This window comes from Labrus mixtus, chromosome 4 (assembly GCF_963584025.1).
Source record: "Labrus mixtus chromosome 4, fLabMix1.1, whole genome shotgun sequence".
Lineage (NCBI taxonomy): Eukaryota > Metazoa > Chordata > Actinopteri > Labriformes > Labridae > Labrus > Labrus mixtus.
Genome location: NC_083615.1, coordinates 532,306 through 551,588, shown reverse-complemented (window position 1 = coordinate 551,588; position 19,283 = coordinate 532,306). Strand labels below are relative to the sequence as shown.

General features: G+C 39.5%; 2 protein-coding genes across 3 annotated transcripts in view; both read right to left on the bottom strand.

Moving 5' to 3' along the window:
* The window catches only part of eea1 (early endosome antigen 1), a 28,980-nt gene extending 20,297 nt beyond the window's left edge, over positions 1 to 8,683 (bottom strand). For both annotated transcript variants that reach the window (XM_061037012.1, XM_061037013.1), the window contains exons 1-9: positions 8,524 to 8,683; positions 3,331 to 3,408; positions 3,132 to 3,244; positions 2,995 to 3,049; positions 2,538 to 2,603; positions 2,394 to 2,424; positions 2,194 to 2,298; positions 1,827 to 1,948; positions 1,382 to 1,537 (exon numbers count right to left, since the gene is read on the bottom strand). In XM_061037012.1, coding sequence (XP_060892995.1) covers positions 1,382 to 1,537; positions 1,827 to 1,948; positions 2,194 to 2,298; positions 2,394 to 2,424; positions 2,538 to 2,603; positions 2,995 to 3,049; positions 3,132 to 3,244; positions 3,331 to 3,408; positions 8,524 to 8,547 — 750 coding nt within the window. In that variant the 5' untranslated portion in view covers positions 8,548 to 8,683. The remainder of the gene's footprint in view (positions 1 to 1,381; positions 1,538 to 1,826; positions 1,949 to 2,193; positions 2,299 to 2,393; positions 2,425 to 2,537; positions 2,604 to 2,994; positions 3,050 to 3,131; positions 3,245 to 3,330; positions 3,409 to 8,523) is intronic.
* Positions 8,684 to 10,912: 2,229 nt separating this feature from the next.
* The window catches only part of nudt4a (nudix (nucleoside diphosphate linked moiety X)-type motif 4a), a 13,581-nt gene continuing 5,210 nt past the window's right edge, over positions 10,913 to 19,283 (bottom strand). Inside the window, exons 2-5 of the mRNA XM_061035054.1 lie at positions 17,789 to 17,899; positions 14,854 to 14,898; positions 14,490 to 14,577; positions 10,913 to 12,186 (exon numbers count right to left, since the gene is read on the bottom strand). Coding sequence (XP_060891037.1) covers positions 11,969 to 12,186; positions 14,490 to 14,577; positions 14,854 to 14,898; positions 17,789 to 17,899 — 462 coding nt within the window. The 3' untranslated portion in view covers positions 10,913 to 11,968. The remainder of the gene's footprint in view (positions 12,187 to 14,489; positions 14,578 to 14,853; positions 14,899 to 17,788; positions 17,900 to 19,283) is intronic.

The window sequence follows — 19,283 nt, the reverse complement described above, 5'->3', positions numbered from 1 at the left end:
GTATTTAATGTTTGCTGTGGTTTTGTTCTGGTAGACTCAGGGCGGTGTATTTCCTCCAGCCAATGACAGAGCACAGGTGAGTTTGGGAGTGAATACAGACGCGATTCAAACCTGCGAATATTGCACACAAGGAAGTAGTAGAACAGAAGAAGAACAGTTTCTTCCCCCAGGCTGTCACTCTGATGAACACTAAACAGTCACAGAGTGTCAGACCTGTCGCGGTGAAATGACTCTAAACCAACCGTCACTGTGAATATGCATATATGTATATATATATATTATTTAATTTAAATGATCAACACACACTTATTTATGTAAATACTGTAATTGACATCTTAATTGATCCATCTGTCACATAACTGTATTTTACTCATCATGTTACTTCATCATCTTTTGCACTATTCACCACTGCACTGTTTCATATTTAGTCATGTAAATATTAGTCTTTTCTTATTCTGTTTATTGTTGATATTTAATGTTGTACCTGTACATAAGAGAGCACAGTTCACCAACGTTAAATTCCTTGTGTGTGTAAACATACCTGGTTAATAAATCTGATTCTGATTCTAGCAGCAAAGAAGAGAAAATATAATCAAAGTGAGGCAAACTGTCAAGCGGATAAAGCTTGTTCCAAAACGAGGGTGAACCTTGTTTTGTCTTTCACCTGTGGACGTGGAGTTGGTCTGCTTCCTGTTGGACAGGCAGGCCCTAAACACTGGCGGTTAGCTTGTGCTAGCTTGCTAAATTATCCATTACAACAAATGTAATATTCTCAGGTAGCTTGCAGTGTAGCTACAGGCAGTAAACGTACACGCTTAGTCCTGCAGTCGGCATGTTCTGGAGGCGAATAGTCAAGTAGGAGAAGCCCAGATTTGAATGATGTTTTTAAAAGCTGCAAAGAACATTGCTACTGACTCTACCTTTAAATGTATCAGCATCTTGCTGTGGCAGCATGAAGCAGAATATGGTGCAAGTAAGTAAGATTTGCATCAAGGGATTATTCTGCCTGACAGAGTTCTATAAACACTCCTCTGTTTAGGGATTAAAAAAGCAGGAAAAAGGGGCTGAATTATTCACCAGGCATTAATAAGGCACAAAGCTAGATGTACATAACTATAGTACATCAAAACTGGTAGCGTAGATATTTTACTGTTTGTCAAAAACATGTGGTGGTTGGAAGGAAGAGAGCCAACACAAAAAGAACTCCTCGACAACATTTCCACATCAACAGGACAAACTTGTAGAAAATCATGTAAACTGAGTGTGTTCATGTGTTTGTGACGAGAACATTTCAGGGTGGAAGAGTAGCAGCCGAGTGGGGAACCTGAGTACAGAGAATCATCAGACCTGTACTGAAGCATTGTGGGTTTCTCCTGCTCACCTCTGAGGTAGTGTAATTAGCCTGCAGCTGCTCGTAGTGTCTCTTGAGGTTTTCCGACTCGTCCTCCCTCTCCCGGGTCATACTGTCCATCAGGGTCTGGACCTGCACCAGCTCCTTCTGCAGCACCTCCACGTCCTCCACTCCCGGCCGCTGCAGCTAGGGGGCAGAGCGGGCGGGACGAGAGTTATAAAACAACACTAAAAAAACAGAATAGATGACCTAAGAGAAAGCTGTTGTGATGCTGTGTTGGATCTGTCTGTCATGATGTGAGACTGTTCAACAGGCTCTTTTTACTTTACTTTAGCATTTGGATGATGTTCTGTTTCACGTTTCAACAGTTTTCTTTCAGACTTTAAACCATAATGTTTTATAAAAGAAGGGGTCAATAAAAAAGAACTAAGAAGTGAAAGGATGAGTGAGAGGAGAAAGTGTGTGTGTGTTGTACCAGTTCTGTTTGGAGTCTCTCGTTCTCCTGCTTCTCTTTCTGGAGCTGCTCGGTGAGTTTGGCCAGCCTCTGGTCAGCGGCCTCCCTCAGGCTTTTCTCCTCATCGTAGCGGGACTTTAAATCTGATTCAGACATGAATGAAGAGTCCATTTAAAAACACTGACAACAACCACTTTATCACATCATAAAATAAAGTTTAACTGATTTAAGGAAACATGAGTGTAAAAATGCAACAACCTCTGCTTGTTGAAGAACGACTTGTGCAGAATAGGACGCACTGGATGGATTGAACTTAACAGTGGTCCAGTAAAACAACTTTCTTCAATGTTGTTTAATCCCATCCCCAGTCAACTCCCACCACACTCACCTACTATCTCTGTGGCCAGCTGGGCAGCCTTCTGTTCATACAGATCTTTCATCTGCTTGATGTTGAACTTTTCTGTCTCCGCTTCATTTAACTTCCTTTCAAGGACTGAGAAAAAAAAAAGAAGCACCACACGTTAGAAGTCATCGATGGAGTCGGTGCTGTCTTTTTTGGGAGGCATTTTAAAATATAAAGACCCACACCTGAATCATCTGAGACCGTCTGCCCGTCATTCTGTGGAAATCGAGGAAAAGAGAGAAACATGTACAGTAACAGTAAGCAATGTCTTAAGAAGCAGGAAGAGCAAACTATGGACTCAAACATGTTAGATATCTTGAAAGAATTACTTGCTTCAGGTGTCCCTGAACTTTGTCTAGCTCCTTCTTCAGCTCTCCAGAAAACCATCTTTCTTCCTAGAACACACACACACACACACACACACACACACACACACACACACACACACACACACACACACACACACACACACACACACACACACACACACACACACACACACACACACACACACACACACACACACACACACACACACACACACACACACACACACACACACACACACACACACACACACACACACACACACACACACACACACACACACACACACACACACACACACACACACACACACACACACACACACACACACACACACACACACACACACACACACACACACACACACACACACACACACACACACACACACACACACAGGTCTTTGTAAGTGTCAGCACGGAGTCCACACCGCTCTGATGGGTCGGGAAACAGTTATACCTTCAGAGAAGCGTGCAGGTCCTGAACCTCTTGCCGCAGCATTGTAAGGTCTTCCCTAAAAGAGTATAAAAACACAAGTTCTGTAAAGTGAACCTCTTCATCACGACTCGTCTGACAGCGACGTTTTAATGTCTCACCGAGTCGGGGCCACATGAGCGGGCAGGTCGCCGGTGTCATGGAACAGCTCATAGTGCTTGAAGAGCTCCTCTGCAGAGTTGTGAGACTTCATACACTGAGGGCAGATGAAGCCCTGGACACAGAAACACACCATCAGAATCAATCCTTTCAGAGTGGAAAGAAAGAAAGATTTTAAGAATGAAGAAGGCAACACATTACCTCCGATGTCTGGTCATGGTTCAGGTCTGTGCTCGGCTGCTCTGACTCGGCGTTCTGGGAGCCTCCCTTCCCAGGGGTCTGGAGAGAAGGACAAACACTGGATTAGTTTGAATATTACAAAAAGTGTGTTTACCTCATTATCTGATAAGAAGTGCTTAATAATAATAACTTTATTTATATAGCACCTTTTAAAAACACAGGTTTACAAAGTGCTTTGACAAACAGCAAAAACAAGAACAAACTAAACCAAACACAGAAGAACATAAACAACAGCAAGAACATAACAAATGTAAAATACTAAAAATAATTAAATACAATTCAACAGAAAAGAACCCAAAGTGCACAATACCCAACAGACATATATAACCCGACCATCACAAGAACCATCACAAGAACCATCACAAGAACCATCACAAGAACCATTATAAGAACATCATAAGAACCATCACAAGAACCATCATAAGAACCATCACAAGAACCATCACAAGAACCATCACAAGAACCATCACAAGAACCATCATTAGAACCATCACAAGAACATCATAAGAACCATCACAAGAACCATCACAAGAACCATCATTAGAACCATCACAAGAACCATCATAAGAACCATCACAAGAACCATCACAAGAACCATTATAAGAACATCATAAGAACCATCACAAGAACCATCATAAGAACCATCACAAGAACCATCACAAGAACCATCATAAGAACCATCACAAGAACCATCACAAGAACCATCATAAGAACCATCACAAGAACCATCACAAGAACCATCATAAGAACCATCACAAGAACATCATAAGAACCATTATAAGAACCCAGGAAACACAAGAACCATCATAAGAACCATCATAAGAACCATCACAAGAACATCATAAGAACCATCACAAGAACATCATAAGAACCATCACAAGAACCATCACAAGAACCATCACAAGAACCATCACAAGAACCATCATAAGAACATCACAAGAACCATCACAAGAACCATCACAAGAACATCATAAGAACCATCATAAGAACATCATAAGAACCATCACAAGAACCATCACAAGAACCATCATAAGAACCATCACAAGAACCATCACAAGAACCATCACAAGAACCATCACAAGAACCATCACAAGAACCATCATTAGAACCATCACAAGAACATCATAAGAACCATCACAAGAACCATCACAAGAACCATCATTAGAACCATCACAAGAACCATCATAAGAACCATCACAAGAACCATCACAAGAACCATTATAAGAACATCATAAGAACCATCACAAGAACCATCATAAGAACCATCACAAGAACCATCACAAGAACCATCATAAGAACCATCACAAGAACATCATAAGAACCATTATAAGAACCCAGGAAACACAAGAACCATCATAAGAACCATCATAAGAACCATCACAAGAACATCATAAGAACCATCACAAGAACATCATAAGAACCATCACAAGAACCATCACAAGAACCATCACAAGAACCATCACAAGAACATCATAAGAACCATCACAAGAACCATCACAAGAACCATCATAAGAACATCACAAGAACCATCACAAGAACCATCACAAGAACATCATAAGAACCATCATAAGAACATCACAAGAACATCATAAGAACATCACAAGAACCATCACAAGAACCATCATAAGAACATCACAAGAACCATCATAAGAACCATCACAAGAACATCATAAGAACCATCATAAGAACCATCATAAGAACCATCACAAGAACCATCACAAGAACCATCATAAGAACCATCATAAGAACCATCATAAGAACCATCACAAGAACCATCATAAGAACCATCATAAGAACCATCACAAGAACCCAGGCAACACAAGAACCCAACAACACGAGCTGAGACCAAGAGGAACCAAAGATTTAAAAAGATGTAAGAAACTAAAAGAGCTGAAAGCAAATCAAAAGATAACCGCAATAAGAAGGTAAGAGCAGGAAAAGAAATAGAAATAAATTGGATAATTTTTTTTTTGGATAATAAATTATCCAAAAAAAAACAATAATAATAATATTAATAAAAATAAAAAGTTTAAGCTTAAGGCCTGGAAGGGAGCAGATTTTATAACTGTTGTATAGATGTTGGCAGGCTCCATGTTTTGCACCTCTGATTCTGATGCACAAGACCTTTCATTTTATTATTTGCATCTTAATCGATGTTGGATCAAGAGAGACAGCAGAGTCCTGGCTCGTACGTCTAAAGAATGTCTTTGGTGCTGGATGCATCTAATAAAGTTCAAACCCTTCTTTTGAGAAAGACCTTGGTATGCTGTGAATGTCTGCTTATTTTAGATATTTGTATCATTAAATAACAATAATCTGGTAGCTGGTGACACCAGTTCCCCACAGCTGCTGCACAAAGCAGAGTTTGTATGTGCTGTATGTATTACAGTATCCTTTTTTTCTTGACTTTGAATTAGAGTGAATGTTTGACGCTTTTATGACATCGAACATCAAGAAATGAAAGAGAAGTTGTTTGTTTGCCTTGTTATCTAAAGATGTTAAATATCGTAGAGAAAGGGAAGAAAACCTTGATGGAGGGAAACATTTATGAATTTATGTAACTCAGATCCAAACTACTTTAAATAAACTGTAAAACATGTTTCTGTGTTGTAAGAGTTATTTTTTTAGTATTTCCACATCACTGGGGGGACACAACCTTTTTGACACCACACCACTTATAAAAAAGTAAAATATTGTCATCCTTATGTTGAATATAAAATATGTGTACTGTATGTTAAGACATGATGACAATAAAAAGTAATAAAACAAAGAAATGAAAGAGAGTGATCATGTAAAGGACCATTTTTATTTAATCATTAAAATTGTGGTAAATATATTCAGACATTTAAAAAAACATTTCTCCTTAAAATTAACTTCATCCTGTTTAATATAAACATTGTCAATAATAACGACTACATGTTGTGTTTGTAAAATTGGACGTGGACATAAGGAGAGCTTTATGGTCACCATGGTGCATCATGTCTGATGTGCAGTGTTTCTAACCACGTTTAAGTTTGGAAAGTTTCTTAGTCAGTGTTCGACCGTCTGTGCAGTAAAAGTGAAACGTAAGCTATTTGAACTTCCAGTTATAACTCTGTTTTCTGCTGACTTTTAGCACTGATACACCACATTTGGCTTCAACAGTTGCTGCATGTGAGACCAGTCACACCCTTCAACATATCATGTGGTCAGGTGACAGGCAGAGGTTATACAAACAAACACACCCTGTCATTTAGATTACAGCAGGTGGAAGATGTAAGATACATAAAAAAAATTAATCAACCTACTCACAACAAGAACTAAAATGTTCACCTGAAATCAGCTCAGCCCTCTGGCCTGTGGCACAAACATGGACTTTGGACTGACTCATCTTATAGCTGTTTGAAGGGCTGTGAATACACAGCTTTGAAGGCATACTACTCATTAGTATCATGGAACAATCTTTGACCCAGTTCAACAAAATACACGTTTTACACTGTACTACAAACACTACACCAAAACAAAAATTAATAACAACACAAAAATAAGTAAATATCCTTTATTAGATTAAACACAGACAGGGAAGAGATTAGGACTGTCACCTGACAAAGCAGGCACTTTTTTCTCTTATTTATAAATATTATTTTTACAAAACAATATAAAGAAAAACTGCTCTCATGAAAAAATGATTTCAGAAGTGGCAGACAGAAAGAAGTGTGGCTACGCTGCATCCAAGAAATGTTCAAGTGCATACACAAGAACTTCAATGTGTTTTTCAATAACTTGACAGAGCAGCTCAGACACAATGATACAGAAATAAAACATGTTTCTCATCATAGTGTTGGTTATGTTGATTTATATTACAAACCTAAGCAGCTCCTAAAGGTCATTATATGGAGGATTAATGTTCATTAAATCAGATAAATAGATAAAATCTTTATTATCATTGTATACCAGGACACAACGAAACTTTGTTAGCAGCTATCTTAAACAGCAGCGTTTACAAAAACAACAAAAATATATTTGTGGTGATATGAGAGAGAAGTATGTAAAAAGTGTCCAGAGCAATTGCTGTTCAGTGAATGAATGATGATAATAATAAATAAATAGACAGTTGAGGTGACTGAAATAATATATACAGTTATTATTGTGCAGTGACTGATTAATTAAACAAATATAAATATAGAGATAAAGTGTAAATAAGTGAAGTTATAGTGCAGTGAGAGAGTAGATACAGTTATTATTGTGCAGTGACTGAATGAATGAATAAATAAATAGACAATTGAAGTTAAAGTGCAGTGACTGAGTAAATAAATAGATAATTATAAAGCAGTGAGATTTGGTTAACAATACTAATTTATTGATATAACATGTTATTTCTCTTTGCTTCCTAAACGTGTTCAGTAATAACAGTTTGACAAACCACCTAATCTAATGCAAAGTACGAGGTCAGATTTCCCTGTTTAACAGGCCGGGACTTCACAGTGTACACAATGACGACGTCATCGGGCGGAAATGCCCTGTGGGAAATGTAGTCCTAATTAGTGGCTGACCAAATTTGCTACCTTTATACAAGCTATTCATGATTCATCCAAACGACTAGATGTCATTAACTCAGAATAAACTCCATTAATGTTGATGACGTCGCAGGTCAGTCAGCTGCACCTCCTAACGGTCACCCAGAGGCTAACAGCGTTAGCACCGTTAGCATGTGATGACTGGGCGATGAATAAACATACTGCAATAACCGAGCTAGCTACCCGTCAAAATAAGAGGTTCCGCGTTCAGCCAGGTGGGCTCATCACTCAGCTGACCCCGGCAAGGTGGGCAGATATAAAAACCAGTTAGTTTGTCACTACATTATACAGACAGGCACTGTGTTAGGTAGCTACATCCATGTCAACACTAGCATCAATCAAGTTAGCATTTTGAAGCTAGCTGTGTCAACCTCACACAGCGGGCGCTTGATATGTTAACAGAGTGGAGGCGGGGGGGCGGGGTTTAGTCTCTAATCACGGAAGAGACTATGGCTATCAGACAGAACCTTCAAACCGGGACACGCCGTGTTTTAAAAGGAGCGTCTCCACAGAGAAAAGGCCTGTAGCTCCAGAGGAAAACGATTTAAGTAAAACAAAAGACAAACACGGGCTGACACTGCAGAATAACAAAGCTCACCATTTGAAGTATTCTTCTTAGCATGGCCCGGCGTGTGTTTGTTTGTTTGTTTGTCCGCTCAGAAAATCCAATCAGTTTGTTTGTAAAAGCCAAGTTTACGTCTCTGTGAGGAACACCTGACCAGGCTGAGGCGGCGGCGGCGGATGGGCGGGGTCATGCAGGGGACGTTGAAGCAGGACACACAGCTTTTACTGAATTTAAGATGACAAGAAATTATACTATATACTATATTATACAATAATAATAATATAACAATACAATAATCTCTGCATTACTGTGGTACAACACTGCCTCTCTTCTCTGCTGTTTTACATTACTTTCTGCTATTTATCATACCAAGTCACTTTAATCATTTGTCACTTTATCTTTTCATTCTCTGCAAATACTGTCTCAATTCTCAATTCCCCCAATTAACTTCATCATTCATTTTGTACTGTATATACCCCCTGTTTTTATTTTTATTTATCTTATCTATTCTGTTTAATGTGTATTTTTGAGCTTTCTTGTCTGTGCTGCTGTAACGCCCGAATTTCCCCTCTGGAGATCAATAAAGTATTATCCTATCCTATCCTATAATAATAATAATATACAAAAAAAATCATTCACATGCTCTGCTGCCCTACAAAGGCAAAAGACCTTAACTCAGTGTAGAACTGAGAAAAATGACTTTAAAGTCTTTTTGTTGTCCAGCCAAATGAGTTGCAGGCAGAATGTTGGAAACGTGGCAATTCTTTGTCTTTTTAATCTCGTTATTAATGTTCATAAAAATCTTTAGCTCAAATATGACCTTTGACCCTTATTTGGAAGTTAATGTACTCTGCCGTTGCATTGCCTGTACAATAATAACAGGTCATGCCAAGGCAAAAGGCATTAACTTCCATTTGACTATATTTCACTTGGTTGCATAAAATAACACAACCAACACTATTTCTTTGCTACACTTTAGTCAAGCTACTGTGTGTGTCAGAAGTGCTTGATGACAGATGTTAAAACAAAGACATAACACCTTAACTCCACTGCAGTAAAACAGTAACTTCACTTTGATCCGCAGCAAAACAAAGGCAGAAGACCTTAAATCAGTTTGAGCATTCCTGAATGCTGCAGTACAAAGACCCTGATGAGTGAAGTTACTCTGCTTTGGTTTCTCGAGGGCTTTTGGAAGTTAAGGCAAATACAACCGACTATTTTCTCAAAAAAAAACAACACAATTGACTCAAGATATTTGTCCACATGATAAAGCACATCTGTAATGTTCCAAAAATGACAAAAACTAATTTAAAAAAAAAAAATTGAAGTTACTGCCTTTTTCCTTTGTAAGGCAGTCTACTGCTGCAATGTTTTTTATCATGGTAAAAAATAAATAAATGGGCATGAGTGTTTTATTTTTTATTTTGATGTTTTATTTACAGCAGGGGTGGGCAACTGGAGGCCCGGGGGCCACATGCGGCCCCCATCAACCCTCAATGTGGCCCTCAGGTCAATTTTTACATATCAATGAATTGGAAACATGAAGAAAATGTGACAAAATCTACCATGAAATCATGAAAACCAGAAATACGTCCATAATAATATTTGATCACTGGTATATGTTGAGTTAAATTTGAGACATAATTGATTTTCTTTTATAATTGAGTCATAATTGATCGTTTTTCTAAACTACAATTTGGCCCTTCGGCAGGGAGAATTAATTGAATGTGGCCCTTGCCGTGACCAAAGTTGCCCATCCCTGATTTACAGTATGATGGTGAACAGCAGAATATTCCAGTCACACATGCACAAATAGCCTAAAAAAAAAAAAAAGATTATACGTTAATATTTTCCATGTCAATACACAGAACTGATCACTTCATTTTGTTCCTTTCTTTGATGTTCATAAGAAGCATACTTGACACAGTGACCGTGACTTCTTGTCATGGAGCTCAGCGTAAGTTCAGACTGGTTATATTCTTTCACAAATTCATTCATCCTTTCACTTCAACCTAAACTACCTCCTCCGTCTACCTGCTCTGGTGATCAGCTGATAATGGGCGTTTATTCTTTAAGTAATTAACCAATCAGATTCAGGCACAACCTCTCTCAACCAAAATGTTAAAACAGTTCTCTCTCTCATTTCAGGGCAACCGCTGCAACCCACCACCGCCCAGTCACCTCCATCCCAGCTCAGCGGAGTCCAGATCCAGGCTCATCATAGCCTCCATTCCTCTTCACCACCACCAGGGTCTAGACTCCATAGGGGGGTCTCCTATCCTGCTGTCGGCCTCATTACCCCTCAGAGTACATGAAGTCGTCACGATGGAGTCTAATCCCCCAAAGACTTTGCACATTCAAATCTAAATTGTTGCACATTTATTGTTGAATAAATAATTGTTCATTCTCAATTAAGTCTCTCCTGATTGAATTAGTCTTTTGCTAATTATGGGAGGGGGTATTTCTCCCCCCAGACAACTAAATTCAGTCGATGCATTATAAATACTGTACATTGAGTTTTGATAAGATTTCCACATTTCCTCTAATCAGGCGCAGTGTGTCTATAAAGTACTCTACTGTTGTGTTTATAAAAAGGCACTAAAAAGAAACACTCTTCAACACATCATATCTCTCCACTTAAAACCAAGGTCTTTGTTTTCACAGACACTGAGAGGTCTTAATATTTCAAATGCACTTCATACGTCAGTGTTTTCAGGAGATATCACACGTCCTTGATATGACACAGCTCTGTCACATTGACCAGGTTTGTGATCTTACTGTTTGTTCTACTGACACAAATTTACAAATAATTAGGAAGGACTATGTAAATCTCCATTTCATTGTTTGAGGCTGGTTTGCAGATATTTGAGAAATCCTTATGTCACATTTTATCAGTGATTGGCAATCACACTCTGTTTACTCTTAAGGCTTGAATTCCAGGTGGTCTAGTATTGATTGTTTCATGTAAAGACTTTGGCCTCAGCTGTCTTTAGACAAACACAGGGAGCCGACATCAGTTTTACTCCCAAAAAGAGTTGAAACAATTCACAAAATGTTGCACTCCTTTTTCAAAATGACTCACAGACGGGGCCTTGTTTGGCATTATTGAGTCACTGTTGGGAAATTACTTCCTCTAAAAGCAAAACCTCTTGCTGCCGCCGCTGGCATCCAGGATGCCACAAAACATGTTGCATTGTTATTCGAGTAAAAGGAAACTTTACGTTTCATAAGCAGCACAAAGAAATCCTTCTTTTTGATGTTAGCTGGTGATGTTTGGTGAAAGAGAAAAAAAACAACAACATAAAAAAATCTTAAATATACCCAGAAAACATTTTGGCACTCTTCAAGCCCACTTGAAAATGGAAACAAATAATTTTCATAGAAGTCCATACTGTCCATATTAAGAGGCTGTGTTAGTCTCTTAACGTCTGTATTCACGTCTTCTTAGAGGAACTGCTCGCTGCCGGTCGTGGTCCTCCTATCTGTTGACTGAGCCGCTGGAGCAGACGACGTAGTGAGGTGTGTTGTTGTCTGAGACGTGAGCGCTCGGGGTGTTACCGTTAGTCGAGTTGTACACAGGACTGCAGTTGGGATTACAGGTGTTCATGAGTGTGCGTATGTACTCTGCGTGGTCAGGCTTGTGGCTCTGCAGCACTCTGATGGCTTCATCCACTTTGAACCACTTCCTCTTCCTACCTGTGAGACAATTCACAAAAGACGAGGGCGAGTGGTTAGAGCTGTGCCCGATGACACTTCAATCAACAACAGTAAAGAATCATGTCAGCCAGGTGACCTGTTTTAGTTTTCAGGGAGTTTTGACTTTTGTTAAAAGGTTAAAATAATTAGTGGATGAAGTGTTGCTGTTTGGAGTATCAGAAGATGTCTATCTCAAAAGCACTTTCACTTCTAAAGTAGCACTCTATGTTTCTGATTTATATGAAATGTTTAAATGTTATCCTTTTACAAACAGCCTTACTAAATGATACAACTCAAGTTGACCCGTTTGCAATCTACAATTCAATTCTCTTATCAGACTCTTTTCTCCAAAGCGACGTACATCAGAGAGTAAGAACAACACAAGCAAGGATCTAGAAAAAAGGGAACAATGTCAGTAAGAGCAAACGATCAGCTTTGAGTCTGATTGGACACACAGGTGCTGACAGGAAGTGACCAGAGGCAAAGCACAACATTGAGGGCAGTTCTTGAGAGCTCTAATCAGTATAGAAACCATCTTATAAGTCGTCGTTATCAAACAAAAACCATCGTCATTACCATCATCATCATCAATAATATGGAGACCATCATCATTAAGTTAGTAGGTATTCATGAAAGAGCTGGGTCTTTAGCTTTTTCTTAAAGGTGCAGAGGGACTCTGCAGATCACATGGAGTTTGGAAGTTCATTCCACCACCGGGGGGCGACAGAGGAGAAGAGTCTAGTCAGCTTCACCTTGTAGTTTTTTTTGTTTTTTTCAGATTTCATTAATATAGCCTGAACCTTTGTAGAAAGCCTCAGCATGGCGCTGTTCTGAAACCCCTTTTGTTCTTGGAGTTCATTTAGTTTGCCCTTCTGTAAATTTGGGGTCTCTCTGTGTCTTACTCACACTCATCACTTATTCAGCTTCACATAGAATTTGTGGGTTTTTTTTTGGGGGGGGGGGTCCACTGATAAAGTAGAGGGTTTGTCTTGTGCTTACGTCCTGGACTGCAGCACCAAAGTCCGAGTGGAAAATGACATTCCTGACCTCCTTCTGTTTTGTATAAGAAGCCCCTCATGTCACCAAACCTTACACACAAATAATCCGTCCAGTAAAGCGTCAGCTGGGACTTATTTATACTTTACTGCAGACCCACGATCACCTCTCGTTCACTTCCAGTGAGAAGACGATGGCTGTTTGAGAGAGGAATTTCAGCGAGGCCAGAGGTAATCACAGGATGTGTGAGACTTTATGTTTACACCCTGAAAACATGAAAACACCACCACAGGCCTCGGTTCAGCTCGAGGCAGCTCAAATCTGTCCGTCTGAATCAATCTGCCGTTGAAAAGAGGTTCAAAACTGGCTCAAAAGTGAACGCTGTTTGAAGACATTGAATAACAGTTATGTTACTTTGTATTGTTATTAAATGTAAACCAGACTTCGGCTGTAACATTAATAGTTTGGGTTATTATTTTGATAACTGTTAATTATGGCATTGAAAAGTCACAAAAAATATGTAGGTGCATTCCTCTAAAATCAAAACAGAATCCTCATACAGGGGTCTCTGGATGTGTGTGTGTGTGTGTGTGTGTGTGGGGGGGGGGGGGTTATAATCTGGCCTAAGTGGTATTAAAGAGCCTATCTCAGAATAAACCCAGGATATAAAGCAGGCTAGCTCACTTTAACCCTTTATAGTCTGGATGTTACACATGGCCTCCTGCTGGGAGGACTATAGCCTCTGTACATTGGGTGAGAACTAACCACTAGGCCATCTGCGCCCTGGAACCTGATTTTTTTTATCTGGCCCTAAAAAAGTATTTGGAAAGGCCTGTCCAAAGAGCCCCCTTACTAAACAGCTCTGCAGTCGACTAATGGGCTCTAATTACTTACTTTTTTTTAAAGATTTATTTTTGTGCCTTTAATTGAGAGATAGGAGAGTGGATAGAGTCGGAAATCAGGGAAAGAGCGAGTGGGGAGACATGCGGGAGGGGCGCAACAGGCTGGATTCGAACCCGGGCCGCCTGCTTGGTAGACTAGCCTCCATACATGGGGCACGCACTCTAACCACTGCGCCACCAGCGCCCGAGACATTTATTCAAGTGTGTCTCCTTTCCTTATGTCACTAAGGGAATTATTTATTTATTATTATTAAAACAATTAAATGTTTCTTAAACAAAAAAGATGTTCAACAAACTCAATCAAAATCATCTGAATAAACCGCTGGAAGAGGAAGAAGTCATTCTTCTCTCTTTATGTCAGTTATTCCTTAAAATATAATTTGTGTGTGAAAAACGTAAACATACCGATGCTGACAGAGTCCTCCCAGTCCTCCAGAGTCTCCGTCACTACGAGGGTGTAGACGTACGTTCTGTGCTTGCTGTCTTGATTGTGCTGCAAGGGAAAAAAAAAGACACTTCCTTACATCAATGCAAAAAACATGGCGACACAATGAATGCAAAGTGTGCAGTAAAGATTTTAAGTAGAGCACACAGGAATAAATCAGCTTGAAGCTCCGGCTGTCTCTCACACAGAGGCATTAGGCTGCCCATGGAGGCATCCAAAGTATGTGAGGAAGGTTTCCAGTAAATCCATATAGGATTTTAAAACAGTGTCATATGTAAAGTGAGAATTTATCACTGTTTTCCCTGACAGTTAAGACAAGCTTACCTCAAAAATCCCAAGTAGTCTGCCAAGCTTTCCTTTCACACCAGCCTGAAAAAACAGAAAACGAATCAGGAGTCATTCAAAAGATTTATATCAGAGCAGCCAGTGTTCATTAAGTACATTTAGACTTCAGTGAGCAGTCAGAGGAAAGGATCACCTATGTGACAGATATTTGCATTATATTCATCAGAGGTGTCAAGTAACAAAGTACAAATACTTTGCACCTGCACATGACACAAATCACATCACACTCCAGCAAGGAAATAGCAGAAGTATGTAGCCTAGTACGAAGACGTCCGTGACAGAGACTCAAGAGAACTCGAGCAAAATGTCCCAAGTTTGTACATATAAAGACTATTGATAACATGCCTCTGAAGACTTTTTGCACCATTACAATACTTATAGGACAGTAGTCATCATATGTTCCGCTCCATGAAACACATGTTAATGCTCAGTTCACATATATGGTTCTTTAATGTGTTTGTACTAAAAAGTGTTTATTTCCAACGGGCATTAAAGCTTCTGAAACAGGTGCATCCCAAATGTTTCAACACTAACATTTTAATATAACATTATAGTCATTTTGGCCTTTAGAAAAATGTTTTTTTGGGGAGGTGGGGTAGTGCACTATAGACCCCCTGTGGTGTGGCCTAAGCTTTTGTCCCCTTACATTACTTTAACTTTTATACTTGAAGTAGTTTTGAAAGCAGAACTTTTACACTTTGAGTAAAAAGCTTGAGTTGATACTTCAACTTCTACAGAAGTCTTTTTAAACCCTCGTATCTAAACGTCTACCTGAGGAATGAATGTCAATACTTCTGACACCTCTGATATTCATACAGCTGCAACATCCACAGGGGAATATGACGTGTAATAAGGTACAGTTTATTCACAAATAAGGTTGAACATTTGTGTCAGGAAACTCTGTGTCTCTGTTCAATTCTAGAGTCAACATGTTCCTGTGAGACAACATGGAGGGTACTAAACATAGTCTGAGTGACAGGATGACAAGACACTGACAGAGAGCTTTAAAACACATACAGAGCACATGTCAAGATCCATTTCTGCTTATGCAGTTTGATCACAGGGGACTTCACCTCACATGTATCCTTGAGCAGAGGGTCAGGAACCCAACGAGAGAGGTCTAAAAATGATGGGGGTCGAGGGATGAGGAGCAGGGTAGAAAAAAAAAAAAGGTGAGGGGGAAAGGTGGCTATGTAGGATCTTAAGGGTTCAACACATTCCAGTCAGTCTTCACAAAAATCTTCACACTGCATGTAAATTTACCTGAAATGAGCGTGATCTAGAAACACAGTTAAGCAGTGAGTACAGTATGTTATTCTTCTTTTCTCTAGTCCCTCAATTAAACAACTTTTATACACGAGGGGAGGAGTCAGCCGGCCGTCCGGGCGATGTAAACAAAGTGAAGATAGGACTCTGAAAACTCTGAAAACATCACAGACAGTGGGACTCGGGTGTTACACCCATTGTAGACAGTCATGACTCACAGAGTTATTTTCAGAGGAGATACTTCATTTATATATTTAAGTGTGAAACATCACATATTAAGACTTTAAGTTTGTGCACCTGTAAGCACTTTCTCAATATCCTTTGTGTGTCCGTCAACAACATCCTCAAGAAAATAAGACATTTGCATTTGATTTTAAGCTTCAATTAAGTTTTAAGTGTGAACACATTAGGTACACAAAACCACCTTGCATGTCTCTGACACACACCCCTTCATCATCATCTTCATCACAACTTCAGAAGGTCAACACTTTTTTATTTTTTATATTCAGGTCTAATTACAGATTTTTAAAGGTTCTTGTTTAAATGTCACATATATTTTTATCCCTGCACAGGTTATGTACATTTCTTGTATAAGTCTATTTTTAATTGTACAATTTAAGTTTGATTCATCTAGAGGTATTCTTTAAATCTTTTTTTCAGGTTAATATATATGTATGGGGGGGGGGGCTTTGAATTTCCCTCGGGATCAATAAAGTATCTATCTATCCAAAGTAAAGGACAACAAAAGACTGGAGGTTTGTCACTGTAGTGGTTGTTGTGTTGACATTTATCAGCTCTTTTGTCAAACATCTTCGATTGCTAAAAACAACACAACAGATTTTAAAACTTTTTTTAAATTTATCTCATTTTTGAGTAAATCAGTGGTTTTTAAATCATGCAGACAAGATGCGAGGGTGATTTGTTGAACTCGTCAGCGGGATATTGAATCGTGGCTCTGAAGCTCGTACATATTCAGGGCACATGTTTGGTCTCGGAGGCGCAGGATGTGGGGTAACTGGAAACCCTTCCCCAAATGTCATTGCCATACTTCAAAGCTGTCAGCCCACAAGTATCCACCAAGGCAGAAGCCTCACAGCTCACTCCAACCCCAATAAACTGGCAGAATAAACCAGCAGCTCCTTCACTAAACCACAGGACCATTAAACAGGGCATCTTTGGATTATCTCTGAATATTTGTATCTGCGTCACTGTAGACTCCTTTCAGTTTCAGTAACCCCAGCTCTATCGTAGATACATACAGCACGCTTTAGAAAAAGATTAGTGTACAGGAGGAGGAAACATTTAGAAACTCAACTATCAACTTGTTGGATTGCCTTCAAACATAATTTGTAGATAGAAATTCATGTTTTTAGTTACACACACTAAGATGTTTCATAGTCCACTGCACAGCTCCTACATTACACCTTTTGTGTTTTTTATATTTTATATTTTAAATTCTATTTTATATATTGTAATATCTTCTTATTCTGTATTATTTAAGTTGTTTCTTGTTCTGCTTTATTTCCTTGTTAATTGTTTAGCACCGATACACCAAGTCAAATTCCTTGTATGTGTAAATGTACTTGATAATAAACCCAGATTCTGTTTCTGATGTTTAGGTTTATGACGTTCATGTTTCCAAGCTCACCTCCTCATAGGTCTCCCTGACCGCGGCCCCACAGGGCTCCTCCTCAGGCTCCATTCCTCCTCCTGGCACAATCCAGTGGTCTGGATGCCGGCTGCTGCTCACCAACAGCACCTTCCAAAGAGAAAGGCCTTTCGTCAGGTGTCTGTTGCTGCTGAGTGAAGGTTGCCAAAAAACACAGTTACTGCATGCCCCAAGTTTAGAGTCCACTCCACTACTGTAAGGTGTCTTGTGGTGGTCGGACGTGGTGCTATTTCCTTCAGCGGGATGTTTATCAAACATTTGAAAATGCCATTCCAGTCACTTCAATTACTTCATGTAATATGAGCACGGTGTGGACTGCATGTCACGCTCTTTACAACATTATTCAAATAAAGTAAACAAGTGTGATTTTTTTTTTCACCCCTCAGCCAGATGTTCCTGCATTACTATAAACTGATAACACAGCAACCTGTAGCTTTACTATTCCTATCATGAGGCAACATTACATCAGATTTTTTTTATTCAAGCTGTATTATACCTCACTCAGCGATCAACCCCCTGCATGTAATACCTCGTATTTAAAAGCTTTATATGTGATGTTTTGATCCAGCAGATGTCGCCCTTGAGCACCAGCATGAAACCAAAACAACTCGCGCTGCATTGTTGTGTTAGCATGCTAATGCTAGTGATCTTTATTCTGCTCGTATCTTCACACTGCATGTAAATTTACCTGAAATGAGCGTGATCTAGAAACACAGTTAAGCAGTGAGTACAGTATGTTATTCTTCTTTTCTCTAGTCCCTCAATTAAACAACTTTTATACACGAGGGGAGGAGTCAGCCGGCCGTCCGGGCGATGTAAACAAAGTGAAGATAGGACTCTGAAAAAGCCTTTAAAATAAAGATGAAAGCGTCTCTGAAACCCTTCCTCAAGGAGTACTGCAGTGCCTCACATCACTCGCTCCATAAAAAACAACGTTCAGATTAATAAAAAGGTCAATGAACATTAAAAACATGACAAATCTGTTTTTTAAATAAGCTCTCTTATCTGGAGTAACCAACCTAAAGCCACACACTAAATGTAACTGACCTCAAACACACACAGTTTGGTCTTTTTTGAGCACGGTGCCCCTCTGGAGATGCAGTCATTTGACCCTAAACACTATCTGGCATCACACTGACCCACATTAAGGCCACGTGTGAATTGCTCTCTGAATTCTGCCCGACATGTGCAGTCGGTATGCTCTCCCGCTCTGGATAACCCCGTAATATCTCCCACTCCGCAAAGATTGGTTAAAAAAAAAAAACAATCTTTCTGTATGTTTCAACACAAACTGCAAACACACACTGTCCTAGCTGAGGGTTCACTGCTGCTGAGACCTGATAGGGGAAGTGTGGCAGGTTTCCACCAACCACCACTGACATCATTCTTAACTGCTGTCAAAGCTGGTCTCGGTTGCAAAGAGAGAAACTTCACACTGTATGACCCAGCTGTTACTCGGGTCAGGCGTAGGATC